Source organism: Manihot esculenta, chromosome 8, assembly GCF_001659605.2.
Source record: "Manihot esculenta cultivar AM560-2 chromosome 8, M.esculenta_v8, whole genome shotgun sequence".
NCBI lineage: Eukaryota > Viridiplantae > Streptophyta > Magnoliopsida > Malpighiales > Euphorbiaceae > Manihot > Manihot esculenta.
In genome coordinates this window covers 3,549,710-3,563,910 of record NC_035168.2, presented here as the reverse complement: position 1 = coordinate 3,563,910, position 14,201 = coordinate 3,549,710, and the positions used below count along the sequence as shown (strand labels likewise).

Genomic DNA, 14,201 nt, shown 5'->3' with positions numbered 1-14,201 from the left:
AGAGCTCAGCTTAGGATCTCGAGAGGAAGCCTTGGTAGGAGGTCGGCTAACTTTCTTGGAAGAAGCAACTTGAGCCACCTCTGCAGCGACCTCAGGCACAGAACGCCCAGCCCGAAGGGCATAAAAAATTGCATGCATATTATCCCGAGACAGGACTAAATTCTTCGGATGCCTGATCTCTTCCATTTCAACGACAGAAGCTGCAAAAACACGAAACTATAAAGGATTAGCGCATTTTATAATATCATTTACAACGAAGAAACAGAGTCATTGGACGAGGCACTATACCCGTGTCCTGGATATCCCTAAGATTAGACACGAACATACACTTCTCGACGTCATACTTCTTTTCAACAGAAGTCAGTCGAAGCAATCCCACCTGCTCAATAAGGCTCAACCGGGGCAGGTCATTGCAGCCCTGAGGAACATCCTCCCAACTTAGATCCACTTCCCATGATAAGGCGGATTCTAATTTCAGCTCCGTCACAAGGAAATTCTCAACCCATCCCTTTATGGAATCCTTGTAGCCCGTGAAAAGAGACAACCCACTACGGGGGGAAAAATAATAGAAATTCTAAACCGCCCTAACGAGACGGAAGAAAGTGACGAACAGACAGGCCGTGGGTGTGAAACCCCAACTTCGGCAGATGGATTCGAAACAACTCATGAACAGAATAGAATTTGGGGATAACATCCGGGGGGTTACTCCGAAGTATCGGAAAACCTCGACAAAAAAAGGAGTAAAAGGGAAAGGTAGACTGAAATCCCTCTGTTTGAGAAAAAAGACTATACAACGCCCCCTCTGGGGATCCATCAAACCAGGGGGGAGGGTTTGGAAGAACTATCCTTTCATTTTGGAAAGGAGCTCTGTAACGACCCCAAAATGGACCGTCACCGGCGCTAGGATTCAGGTCGGCTTAAGGCCGCCAGAACCCGTAGCAAGCCTGCTATACTCTCTGTGTACCTGTAAAACTCATACATGATACAATTCTTGTGAAAATAAAACTCTTTGCTGAACCAAGGCTTAACCTGTGCATGCACTATCTCTGTGCTCTGTACTCTGTACTCTGTACTCTGTACCCCTGACTAGAGCTTGCTCTAGATGGGTAATTCATACTTGTTAAGCCTGGTTATAAAAACATATATATGCAGATACAGATCATGTATGGAACAAAAGCTTTATAACACAAACCACTAAGTCAAGCACAACTCTAACATTATACACAACTATAACATCTCATTACAATTTACATGTCCACTCTATACTATTACAAACTCTTTTACTCTTTCTGTACTCTGCTGGACTGTTCCTGTACACTGTACACTGAACCTGCAAAACTGGGGTTAAGGGAGTGGGATGAGCTCTATAGCCCAGTGAGTAGAACAGTAAAATATCTCAGTAAAATATGATCTCATGGAATGCGTCACAATACAGACAAACCACATCAAGAGTAAACCTGTCACCACATAATCCCAGTAAACCGTGCCAGGCCGTAGACTGGGGTCCTGGACTTCCTGTACCATATATGTATATGTGTATATAACACCTGTACTTACCCTTTGCCAGTATAGACCAATTGCCTATACCCGCCAGGCCGTAGAATGGGGTCCTGGTCTTCCTTTACCTGCCAGGCCGTAGAATGGGGTCCTGGTCTTCCTGTCTGGAACTACTGGATCATTCAGCATTTACCCACACCAACAATGAAGCTATGCAATGCAACATCTTTGTGCATTCTAATGCAATCACCCTATGGTATAAATATGATGCATGAAATATGCTAAAAGCAGTTATTGTCTGAATTAAATCAAGTAATCAGTTTAGTTCCACTCACCTCTGGCTCTGGACTGACTTTGCAGGTTCTGTACACTCTAGAGCAGTACTCACTGCTGCTCTCTCTAGTTCCTCTGGTCTGTACAGATACAGATAAAAGCAAATGAGGGACCAAACTAGCTTCTGAATACCTCTATGATACTCCCCCAGAAACCCTTTCAACTCACTCAACTAACCATGCAAAGCATGCAAAAGGAAGCTGGACAGAACACTTTCGGCGGCAGGTTCGGCGGCCGAATGTCCTCTCCAGAAACGAAACTCAAGCACCTTCGGCGGCACCTTCGGCGGCCGAATCCCCCAAACAGAGCCGAACATGCAAAACTCGCGGGGGCAAGCTGTGGCAGCCTAAGCCACCATGCAGGAGGTTCGGCGGCCGAATGAACCTTCGGCTGCCGAACCTGAGTTCATCCAGAACTCAGCTTCGACGGCAAACCATCTTGTCTTGGAGCGGCGCGATCATTAATTGCTCTCGAAGTTTACTCTCTCAACGGTTAGATAATAACCGGCGAGAAGGTAAAGGGGCAGGGAGATGACCGCTGGGCTTCTCCACCCCTACAAAGGGCCAGGCCCACGACAATAGCCCATCAGCCGAAGGCCCACACGCTATTCGCATAAAATAAACTCAAGTTGTCAAAACCTTGAAACCGAGCTCCAGTTGAATCTCTCCCTCAGGACGACCTGACACGCAAAATACACATCATCACCGCTCAGGCAGTAAAAACTAAGGAAAAAGAGTAAGTCATAGAAAGACCCAAAGAGACAAACAGGGGGAAGCATGATAAAGATCAGACCAGCCTATCACCTAAGAAGGATCATCATTAAGCAAAGGCCAGGAGCCCAGAACGAAGCGACGAAGACGCCTCGGAATCTTACAAAGTTATGGGTCAGAAGCTCAACCCATTGATTAAAAGCAAAGCTCACAGGTCGGTTAGTCCAGCTCGAAAAAAGAAAAGTGAAAGTTATGGATCAGAAGCTCAACCCTTTGATTAAAAGCAGAGCTCGGAGGTCGGATTAGTCTCGCTTGGACAAAGTAAATCGAAAGCAAGCTCGCAGGTCGGTCGGTACAGCTCGAAAAGAGTAAACTAAAAACTCAGACTGGCTAAATGGATTCCAGGTCGGATCAATTAAAAAGCAAGAAGGAAAAAAAAACAATATCGTAGACTTCTCAGAGAAAACCACGAAGAAAAGAGTCTCAACATCTCATGCATAATAAAGAACAGTTCGGATATGAACGAAAAAATGAAAGTTTCATTACAGCGCATTACAAATACCCACATTACAGAACAAAAAGCTATCCTTAGAGGATTTACATGACCAGATACATCGTCTACGTTTACATCACTATCACCTATCACTATCCTAGTTTTCGATACAGAGGAACTCTTGAATACGGAAAACGAGCTCGTAGGTCGGCCGAACCCTGGTTCGTTATTATAGGAGAACTGAATAAGTTGATTCCCATAAGCATTTCTCACTGTTCCCCTATAGACAAACATTCGGTTGCCCAAGTGTGATTCACGGTACATTCGAACAAGCTCAGATATTATATGCTGTTCGTATGTCACGCATGAAAAACATAAGTCTTCGAGGTACGGTTTCAAGCAGATCACAGAACATATATTCGAAGGCATCGACGGAAGCTTGACTGAGTGCAGCAGATCTCAGCCTCTCATAATACAGGTATTCCACACCAAAGGGGACAATAAATTGATCATTTTCGCCACCTCCATTTATATCAAAAGCAGACAACAGGGGCATCGGGGAAATTTCCTTCTCGAAGGAAGGTAAAGGCAAAGCAGACCTCTCAACGGCCCATAGCCTCTTTGGAGCTCGAACAGTAACCAGAGGAGGAGGCCAGCCAGACGATCCGGATAAAACAATTTCAATGACCTGCCAAACGGCTCCTCCCATCAACCGCCCTATTAGGAGGACCTCGGAAGCAACCTTCAGACTCCCTCGAGGTAATATCAGATTTTCAAAAGGTTTGGACTGACCCATCTTTATCTCAGGTACTGCAAAAAGTTCCAAACAGAGGCAAGTCAGGATAATCTTTTGTCAAGATAATGAAAGCAAGATTAAAGCAAACCCCTGGGGCAACAAAGCAATGAAGCCCCAGGCTCACCTCAATCCGTTTGAAAAAGGCGTCAAATAGATCCTTTGCAGAAAAAATAAGAGAATCTCGCTGGAAGAAGGAAACAGACAGCGGGTTAGAGGGAAAGACTCCCTTTCTTCGACAAAGGGGCTAGAAGTGAAGAGGAGTCAACACTGATATATACTCAAAATTTGAAGTCTTAGCGCAAAGTAACTCTAGACTCTAAGCCCACGATGTCAGGATCTTTAAAAGATATTCATGGAAAAGGAAAAAAGAAGCATGTCCAGGCGATAATGACAGGAAAGTAAAGAAGATCAGAGTATCTGAGAGGTAAGGAAAGGCCAGAAAGGGAAAGAGGCAGATAGGATTCAAGAAATGAGGAATGACAAAAAGATGAAAGGGAGTTATGAAGGCATCCACACGCGAACAGGCGCGGTCATAATGGTTCTCGATATTCACCCCCTCGGCAGTCGGAGCAATAACTGCCAAGAAGGTGAAGGGGCAATTGATAACCGCTGGATTTTCCTACCCCCATTCCTGGGCCTAGATTACGGCCACGGCCCATGAAAGGAAGGCCCGCACGCCCTCTCAAAACAAGCCCAGATCATCAGACCCCTGAGGCTGGACTCCACCAGATTCTTCCCCATCGAGATCGGCCCAGCCCGTATAACCTCCCCACGGATTCCTTCTCCTCCTGGGTTCCGCGTCCAGCCCAGCCCAGGATCCAGAACGAGACTCGTCATACAGCCTGGCAGATCCGCTCGAGCGTACGCACGGGGGAGAATCAGAGGCCGTTACGCATGGAGCAGGCGCCTGATATCCTCGTACGCTCATATCTGTATGGCAGAGACGCGTGGCCCAATCAGAGGAGAGCCGTTGTACGTCACCAGCAAGCAGACAGAAAGGATAAAAGGGATACCCCTCTAAAGAGAAAGACCAAACTTTATTCTTCAATACCAAAACCCTTGTAAAACCCTATTCTATTGGATCTCAGATCATCATATATATTATTTAAGCTTTTTAACCACAGTGATGTATGCAATATTTATAAAATTTATATATATTTTTAAATATAATCATAAAAATATTTAGAAAATTCACACCTTTTTAGAAAATTTAACTATGTGCATTTTTAAATTAGATTACAATGAACAATTTTATAAAAGTTTGTATATAATTGAATAAAATTAAAAATTACAAATTTAAGTGATTTTTGAATTTTCTCATCAATAAACAAGAATAAGAATTATTATATAGTTGGCAAGATAATGAGGTCTAATTAAGAGATGCATATCATCATATTTATATAAGGACAATGGAGCCATGAGCTGATCTTATAAGGGTCTTATAGGGCTTGGCCAATTCATATTCATTAGTGTTAATATGAGTATTCAAATAATTCGGTTTAAAATTAAATTAAATTAAATTAATTAAATTTTAAATTAATTTAATTCGATCAATTGTTTTTTATTTGAATTAAATAGCGCTGACGTCTACTCAGTACGCTTGATACGGCTATAAGAGTATTTCCTCCTGTTTTTCAAAAGGTTCAATATCTATTGCTGGCACCAAAATTTGGCGATCATATGCCATCAATGCAATGATTACAGCTCTCCTTCAGATTTGGAAGGTTTAGCCAAAAGTTAATTTATAAAATATTAAAATAATATCATAATTTAAATTTTAGTACTTTATTAAATATATTAATTATAAGATATTAAAATTAATTTAAAATAGTATTTAGCATGATTTAATATTTTGAGTATCAAAATAATGTTTTTTTTTTAGTGATGCTTTTTATAAATAGTAATAATTATAGTGGGCTTCAACATATTGATGATATATTGATTTAGGATTTAATTGTTTAACTTGATTTTAATTTAATGATTAAAGGTATATGTATATGTAATTTACCTAGAGATTTAGATCCGAATCTCCACTTTTCCTTCATAAATTTTAAAAAAATTAAAATTTAATTAATATAACAAATAATTACAAAAAAAATCTTTCTACTTTTTAGTTTTAGTGCAATTTCACTTAAATTCTAATTTTAAAAAAATATTAATAATTTTTAAAAAATTTTAAATTATTATCAATTTCACTATAAAATCGATAATATAGTAATGATATGTCATGAGACATAAGAATTTTATTAATTTTTAATTATATAAATAACAATATGATAGATTTAGAATAATTTTTAAAAAATAAAATTTGATGAAAAAAATAATATAAAATATAATTGGAGTAAATTTAAAAATAAGTTTTTTTGCAATTATCTCTTTTTTTATTTATATAAATGAATATCTAAAATATAAAACCCAAATTCCTCACAGAATTTATTTTTTTGGCAATTGTCTTTTAAATATGAACTCATCTTAAACTCCATTAAGATGGTAATTTGGTGGATGCAGTAGAGGTGCCAGTATCCCAACAATAACTCCTTTGAAATTTGCTTATTCTGTACTTCCTATCTTACCACAACGGCACCAAGAATCTATACCTCATCTACACCTAGCTAACCCCACCTAATTTGCATGCAAATTTGGTAGACAATTTGTCCGTACTTAAATTAAAAAAAATTATTATTTAATTTTTATAATAAAAAAATTTATTAATTAATTATTTAATTTTAAAAAATATATTAAAATACCTCTCATATTTTTTAATATATACTCATTAATTCTTTCACTAATTTTAATTATTAAATATTTTATTATTTAATTTTTATAATTATAAAAAATTTATTAGTTAATATTTTAAATTTTTAAAAAATTTACTAATTAGTTTCTCTATATCGAAGATATTTTAAATTTTTTTATAATATTTAACAGTTAAAATTAATTGAATTACTAATTAATAAATTTTTATAATATTAAAAATATTTAAATATATTTTTTAAAATAAAAAAAATTATTAATGAATTTTTATATATCATAAAAATTAAATAATAATTTTTTTTAAATTGAATGTTAAACTTTTTTTTCTTTAACCGTAACAATTCATGTCTGTCGTATTCACATGTTTAGTATGGTGATAAATATATTTAAATAAATTTAAAAAATATCATATTTTACTCTCCCAATTTTTAATCTCTATTTTAAAAAAAAAAATCCATGCCTGCCTTATTAAATATGATCCTTTGACCTTAAATAAATATGTGAATTCACATTAAATACTTACTTAAACTGAATTCAATTAAATTTATAATATGATTCTTTTGCTGAAATGATTCGCTTCTCTCTCTTTTATTTTTTTTTTCTTATTCACTGTACAGAGTCGCATGTATAGATATTTTTATTTTTTTTAATTATCAGACATCTATTTAATTTATCTTTAACGCTAATTTTAATAGGATTATAATATAATTAAATTTGTTTCTATATTTTTCATCACACCGAATGAGTTGGGTTATTTTTTTATGTGTTTGAGTCAGATCAATCTGACCCGCTCTAATTGTGAGTTAATTTGCGTGTTACTCATGTGCATATATATTGGAATAATGCTAGTGCTTATTGTCAAAAGAGTTCATGTGATTAGTGGTTTGGAAAATGGAATGACAGGGGAAATAAATTCAACTTTTGTAATTTAAGGTCCAACTTTTGTTGACCAGATGCCTGTCAGTCATTTCTCTTTCAACGTCTCGGCAACTGTTCACAGTTTCAATTGAATTTCACATCGCTCTTCTTTTGAACTCGCTTTTAAAACGAGTTATATTTTGAATTTCATCTGGATTCCTCTTTCTTTTTACCCAATTTTTAAAGTGAATTGTATTTTGAATTTCAGTTGGGTCGCTAGCTCTCCCTTTTAAACTAATTTTTTAAAGTGAATTATATTTGATCTGAATTTAGCTTACCCAAATTTAACAATTCACTGCGTATTTCAATTTACACCCATTTTCATTTGCATTTTCCATTTATTTGTAATCGATCAAATCTTTACAATACTAGAATTTTATGAGAAATCTATCTCAATTTTAAATTATTTTATCAAATAATAGATTAAGAGTTTTTTTTTTATTTAGACACATAATTCATGTAGAATTAAATATTTTTTCTCAATCCAATAGTAACTTTGATACAGGATAGGGATTTAATCTTTAATTTAAAAATTTTTTTGCTATATAATTTAATTGAATATATACATTTGATTTTGATCGAACAAGATCATGGTTCTAACCAAATCTCTAAACAATTTAGAATTGTGGTCTTACTTGAATAAAAATATAATAATAAAATTTAAATATGTATTATAAATTTAGATCGAATTGTTTCATCTAAATAATGAACTACAGCGATTGTATCATATTTAGAGGGTATTTAGCTTAATTTACAAACTCTAAAAATTAAATGATCAATTTATTTATAGTAATGTAATAAATTTATAAAAAACTTAGAAGAATAAATAAAAAAAAAAGGCGGACACCTCAATTTTTTATTTTGATCTTTATAAGTATCCTAATTATAAGTTAGTTTAATCGATTAAATTACTAGAATATTTTTATTAAAATTCACAACTACAATATATATTCTCATTTAATGAAAAATTAACTTATTCTTTTTAATAATTTTTATAATAAAATATTAACTAAATACACTAACTTTCATCTACTAGCATCTACTAGTTATAATCACCTATATTAAACACATAAAAATTTAAAATTTAAAAATACTTATAAATTAAATTTCGTAAATTAAGCCAAAACTCCTTAGTTTTTTAATATATTTAATAATTATAGGTTTATCTTGATGTCACGGGTGAATATTTATGAAAAAATATATTAATTAAAAAAGATGGAATAGATGACAAAAGAATATTCGTCAATGACATGAGATAAGATAAAATTATTTATTAAAGAGTGGTGGAGAAAATAAAAGCCACTCTAGGGCAAGTGGTGGTGAACCGTTGTTCTCCAGCCCTATAAATTATATATATAAAATAATAATAATAATAATAATAATAATAAAAGCTACCAACAATCAAACGAAACCAACGGATGAATAAAAACATAATTCAAAGTGGCCACGTCTTCTATCTCTCTCTCTCTCTCATCAGTCACCGCTTCCCTGAATTCTAGGGTTTCATGGATCTCTAGCACCATTCCCCTCCAAAGGAATCACGCAAAAAGATTTGATCTTTCAAACATTTCATGGGCATTGCTTGAGTTTCTTTCTTCAACCCCATATAGGGAGCTCTTATCCAAGTCTCACTGGAGGTAAACCCATGTTTTTCTTTTAGTGCAATTTTTCTTGCCCCTCTTGGTTTTCCAAGATTTTGTGTTGTTGATGGGTTAATTTCTTTGTTAATTTCAGCGCTTAGATTCTTATCTGGGTTTCATCTGTGTGTCTAAAATTCCAGCTAAATTTTGTTTAGAACATTTTATACCTGTAAGTGATGGAATAGTTACTTTTCTTTGAGTTTTCAAATGAATCCTCATATGCTACTTGCGAATCTCTTATGAATTGTAAAAGGAAGTAATTTGCCCTGATTACTTACTGCTCTTTTTTGCTTATTTATTGATTGAGCCTTATATTTGGGTTTGACAAATAGTGGGTAACATAAGGTTAAGTTCTTGGTGGAGCTGAATGTTGTAGCCAACCACCACCAGTGACCTTTTTTTTATTTTTCTAAGTTTGGTCCCTAATTTAGGTGAGAAATGATTAACTTTTCCTTTTTAAATTTTGGAGATGTTATATGCATTTGAGTTTGCTTTAGTTGAACTATAAATTTTAGAGTGTTTGCTTATTTTGAACTCATGTGGATTTTGGTGTTTGTAAGGTTCCAGAGATGGAGACCAAGAAACCTGAAACTCATATGACATCAGCTGTAGCTTTTGTGGAAGGAGGAATTCAGGATTCCTATGATGATGCTTGCAGCATTTGTCTTGAAGAATTTTGTGAAAGTGATCCTTCAACGGTAGATTTCTGCTGTATTAGTTATAATCCTCTCTTTTTTGCTCGTCCATATCTAGACTTGGATTTCTACGCATCATTTCCTTTTTCATCTGCTTAATTTTTGTGCTTGTTTCATGCCTAAAGGTTATGTTCTCTTTGGTGCCTTGCAGGTGACTAATTGCAATCACGAGTATCATCTCCAGTGCATCCTTGAATGGTGCAGTACAATGCATCACTAATTCTCTTCCTTTTTCACTTTTGACAATTATCATTTCTGCAAAGCATATCCATTTTGTGTTTTACAAAATTAGGCACACGCATTTTGGACTAAGAAATTGAAGAGGACAAGTACTATGCATCATTCATTTTGTGTTCTGTTTTTATTTTATCCTTGACATGGATAGGTTTAACTGTTTAGCTCTGTGGAATTCAGTAGTTTTGTTTTTGAGGGAGTAGGGATAGAGGAATTCTTTGTGATATGGAAAAAAAGTAGCATTTGAAACAAGACAGGCAGGTTACTGTTGATGCCATGGATCCTAGGAGGTATTTAATTTTGATATGATTGTCGTATGGTGCATAGTTTTGCTCTGTGTCGTTGGGCTGTGAAAGTGTTTCTAATCTTCCTGCTGTTTGTTTTGGCGGCATAGTACTTTGTAAGGATTTTTATGAATAGTCATCCCCAAAAGTTGTCAACTGTGCTTCTTTGTTAAGAGTTCTTTATTAACACTCTTGTTTTTCATAGTCTTCCTTTCATAAGTATTTGACTGTTTTTCTGGCATCAATGGCCCTCTGGGGATTGTCTATGATGCTCCTTTTTCCAGATAACTCAACTCAAGTATGATGTCAAACTGGATGGTTTCATACCTTATCTGAGTTGTATTTGTTTTCTTCAATAGATAATATGACTTCGATTGTAAATTTATGTGAAGTTTTGTTTCCTCTTTTTTCCTTTAATTTAAAATCACTGCATTTTCAAGTTATCCTAGTTGATCAATCCTGAAATTGTAGGAATAGCATCAAGTCTCTAGTATAGTCTTTCTTAAGGGAATACTTTTCTCAGAGGTTGATGTGGAATATTGAGGTGTACAAGTGAAATCGAGAAGGAAAGAGAAGATACCCTTGACATCTTACACAATTTTTTGACTTGTAGGTGCCAGAGAAGCTCCCAGTGTCCCATGTGTTTGCAATCTATCAATCTGAAGGATCCCACAAGGTTTGTTTTGTTTGTTATTGTTTTTAATAACATACCTGAGTTGAATTCTTGGATTTTCATTACATTATTTTGTCAAGAGCAATTATTATTTTTTATTTATTTTACGTTTACTAAATTACATAATGCACAAACTATGGCAGTCAAGAATTGCTTGAGGCAGTAGAGCGGGAGAGGAACTTCAGGGCTGCTCCATCCAGAAATGCCACTATATTTCGTCATCCTACTCTTGGCGATTTTGAATTGCAACATGTACTTTTTCTGTCATCACTTGAAATATTTGCTTGATATTATTTGGTTACAGAACCAATTTCAAGCTGTATCCACCAGATCATATTGATGTAATCTTGGCACTGAATGCAGCTACCAGTTGGTGCAAGTGATTCTGATCTTGAAGAGCGAATTATCCAGCACTTGGCTGCTGCTGCTGCTATGGGAAGGACCCACCACTTCAGTAGAAGAGATGTCCAAAGGAATAGGCAATCTTCCCATGGTCGTCCACACTTTTTGGTATTTTCTACTCATCCTGGTGCACCGTCTTCTGGCCATGTTTCTTCTTCACCGACTGAGGTGGGAGGGGAAAATGAACCGGCTGCAGTTTCTGTAGCTAATCCATCATCTCCAATTGCATTTTGTGGGGATCCACCACCACAACAAAACCTACAATTTCCTTCTGCTGTGATGGACCAAGGTTCCTCTGCATCTGGATCTGCCATCATGCGTACCAATCATCAAGGAATGTCCTTTAATAATCGGTATTAATGCATTGCTTAATCTTTCATGTCTTAAAGTTTGACATATTTATATTATATACACAAATTAATATTTTATCCTTTTCAAAAATGTTTTTGTGAAGTACTGCTAGCCACTCTTCATCACCAAATGAAGACAGAGGAGGCCCATCAGAATTTCAGTCTTTTTCCGAGTCTTTAAAGTCTAGACTTAATGCAGTGTCAATGAGGTATAGTTTATGAAATGACCCCTTATTTATTTTTGCAGTGGTGTATGTCTGAAGCTTTCCTTTTTTCAGTTTTTCTAATTTGTTTTGAACACTTATATTTAGATACAAAGAATCTATTTCGAGAAGTACAAGAGGGTGGAAGGAGAGGCTGTTCTCTCGTAGCAGTTCAGATCTTGGTTCTGAAATCCGGAGAGAAGTAAATGCTGGAATTGCAAGTGTATCTTGTATGATGGAGCACCTTGAAACCGGAGATAATAGTAGGGCTAACCAAGTCTCTGTACCAACTCGTTCAACTGATTATTCAGTTGCTGAAAGGAGCAACCAGAATAATGCCAACACTGGTAGACAGAGCCCTTTAAATGAAAGCAATACACTGGCTTCCTGTGCTGCAAGCCCAGCTTCTACTTAGTGGTTAATGATTGTTTCAGGTTGTCTATCCTCAGCATTTCATCTTTGAAGGTGCGTGATGATGTTGCTGCAGCTATATTTAGATCTTTCTTTTCTTTCCTTTTATTTTTACTTTATTTACACCAGGTTCACATGTTAGGAGCCTATTATATCTGCAACTAGGATAAGCAGTATTTGGTTCAAACTAAAATAACCAAATGAATCGAATCAATTCGGAAATTCAGTCTTTTATATTTTTTTTGGTTCGGTCTCAAATTTCACATAATTTGGTTATTTTAGTTTTGTTTTGGTAAGAAAAAATTTGATAAAACCGAAATGAATTGATTAGTTATAATACTATGCCGTTTTAATAATATAGAGATCAAATCCTAAATAAGGTTGAAATATTTTAATTAAATTTTAAATAACTAAAAATAAGGTGTAAAAAATAAAAAGTCTAAAAATTTCAATCGATCGAACTGAATCAGATCGATTCCATTCAATCAGTTTCTCTTTTAATTTAATTTGGTTTTCACAAATATTTAAATTTTGGTTTATTCAGTTTGGTTTTAAACCAAACCGACTAAATAATGCTCTTATAGAAAGAATATATGACCGAGGACATGAGCACAGATGGCTAATCACCCTAGAGTGATAGCCGTTTTGATGCTGTCTATATTTCTCAGGCTGTTCTGTTAATACAACTCTATGATTTTTTGGGAAGCAGCAAGTGAATATTTGTTTCTGAATCCTGTCCATTTATTGTGAAGAAGCTTTGAAATGGCATGGATACCTGCTTTGAAACTTTCCGTGCATGCTTTCTGATCTTTTACAGGCCATTGACGTTAGTTTTGGATTTTCAGGACGTAAACTGCTTGGCTCCAAATATGACATGCTGAGGAAAAGATGCTTTGGTATTAAAGGCCAGGAGACTCTTTGCCTGAAAATGAATAAGAGCGGTAAGACAATATTGAGAGAGCTTCCATGTAGACAGATTTATGAACAAATTATCTATGTAAATTTGTTTGTCACTCAGATTTGTTTCCTAAACAGGAATTAATTATATATAACAAGAGAACATCTGCACAGAACGTGTATGTGGAATATGGATGGCTTTATTCTTGCACGACTCCCTTGTATTTTAGCGATGCTTCAATTTTAATTAGTGCTTTCAAATTAAATGCATTTTAAATTTTTTTATAATATTTTAACTATCATAATTAATGGAGAAATTAATTATTAGATTTTAAAAATTTTAAAAATAATAAATTAATAAATTTTTAGTAATTTTTTTATGCAACCCATAATTCTTTATGAATTGGACAATTCTCCTAGAAGAGTAACGGATGGAGTAGTTACCAGCAAAACTGTATTCTGATGTACAGTAACACTTCAAGTTTACAGTAAAGCCTGCCAAAACTTTTCTTGGATTTGAATGTCTGTTCAAAGCTGGTTTCTTTATACCTCGAAGACGGTTTTAAGTTTCAAGAACTCAAAATAAAGATCTGTCGTTCTGCTTTTCTTTTTTTGTCGTTTTGTTGGGTTTCTTGCCAATTTTTAAAGGAGAAAGGCTAATGCCAAAATCTCCATCAAAAAAATTGAAATATAATTAAAATTAAGTTTGTGAAATGCTGCTAATTCAACCATTATTACTTTTGGAAAAAAAAAGTAATAAAGGTCATGAATCAGATAGATTTACCATTATTAATTAAGAAAAGAAAAAACAAAAAAGCAAGGGCTTGGAATGGTGGCGAAATAAGAGCGGCAACAACCCTCAAATCCAAAGAGACAAAAGTAGGGTCTCGCATTATGAGAGACATCACTAA

At 34.9% G+C, this 14,201-nt stretch overlaps 1 protein-coding gene across 5 annotated transcripts; it reads left to right on the top strand.

The window, feature by feature from the left end:
* Positions 1-8,902: 8,902 nt before the first annotated feature.
* On the top strand, positions 8,903-13,501 carry LOC110621172 (E3 ubiquitin-protein ligase RHF2A). 5 transcript variants are annotated; one of them, XM_021765314.2, is made up of 9 exons: positions 8,905-9,138; positions 9,709-9,839; positions 9,988-10,034; positions 10,968-11,030; positions 11,171-11,279; positions 11,391-11,782; positions 11,884-11,988; positions 12,091-12,447; positions 13,239-13,501. In XM_021765314.2, the coding sequence occupies exons 2-8, from the start codon at positions 9,711-9,713 to the stop codon at positions 12,395-12,397; spliced, it is 1,152 nt and encodes a 383-aa protein (XP_021621006.1). In that variant the 5' UTR covers positions 8,905-9,138; positions 9,709-9,710; the 3' UTR covers positions 12,398-12,447; positions 13,239-13,501. The 5 variants fall into 5 exon arrangements, with proteins under 5 accessions (XP_043815187.1, XP_021621006.1, XP_021621005.1 ...); XM_021765313.2 differs by having other exon boundaries at positions 9,702-9,839; XM_043959252.1 differs by lacking the exon at positions 11,884-11,988 and having other exon boundaries at positions 8,903-9,138; positions 9,702-9,839.
* Positions 13,502-14,201: the final 700 nt, after the last annotated feature.

Excerpts from the sequence above, each read along its gene's own strand:
- LOC110621172 (XM_021765314.2), top strand. The coding sequence starts at position 9,711 with ATGGAGACCAAGAAACCTGAAACTCATATGACATCAGCTGTAGCTTTT. Across the intron at positions 9,840-9,987 it reads GTGAAAGTGATCCTTCAACG|GTGACTAATTGCAATCACGA; the intron begins GTAGATTTCTGC and ends GGTGCCTTGCAG. Across the intron at positions 11,280-11,390 it reads GCGATTTTGAATTGCAACAT|CTACCAGTTGGTGCAAGTGA; the intron begins GTACTTTTTCTG and ends CACTGAATGCAG.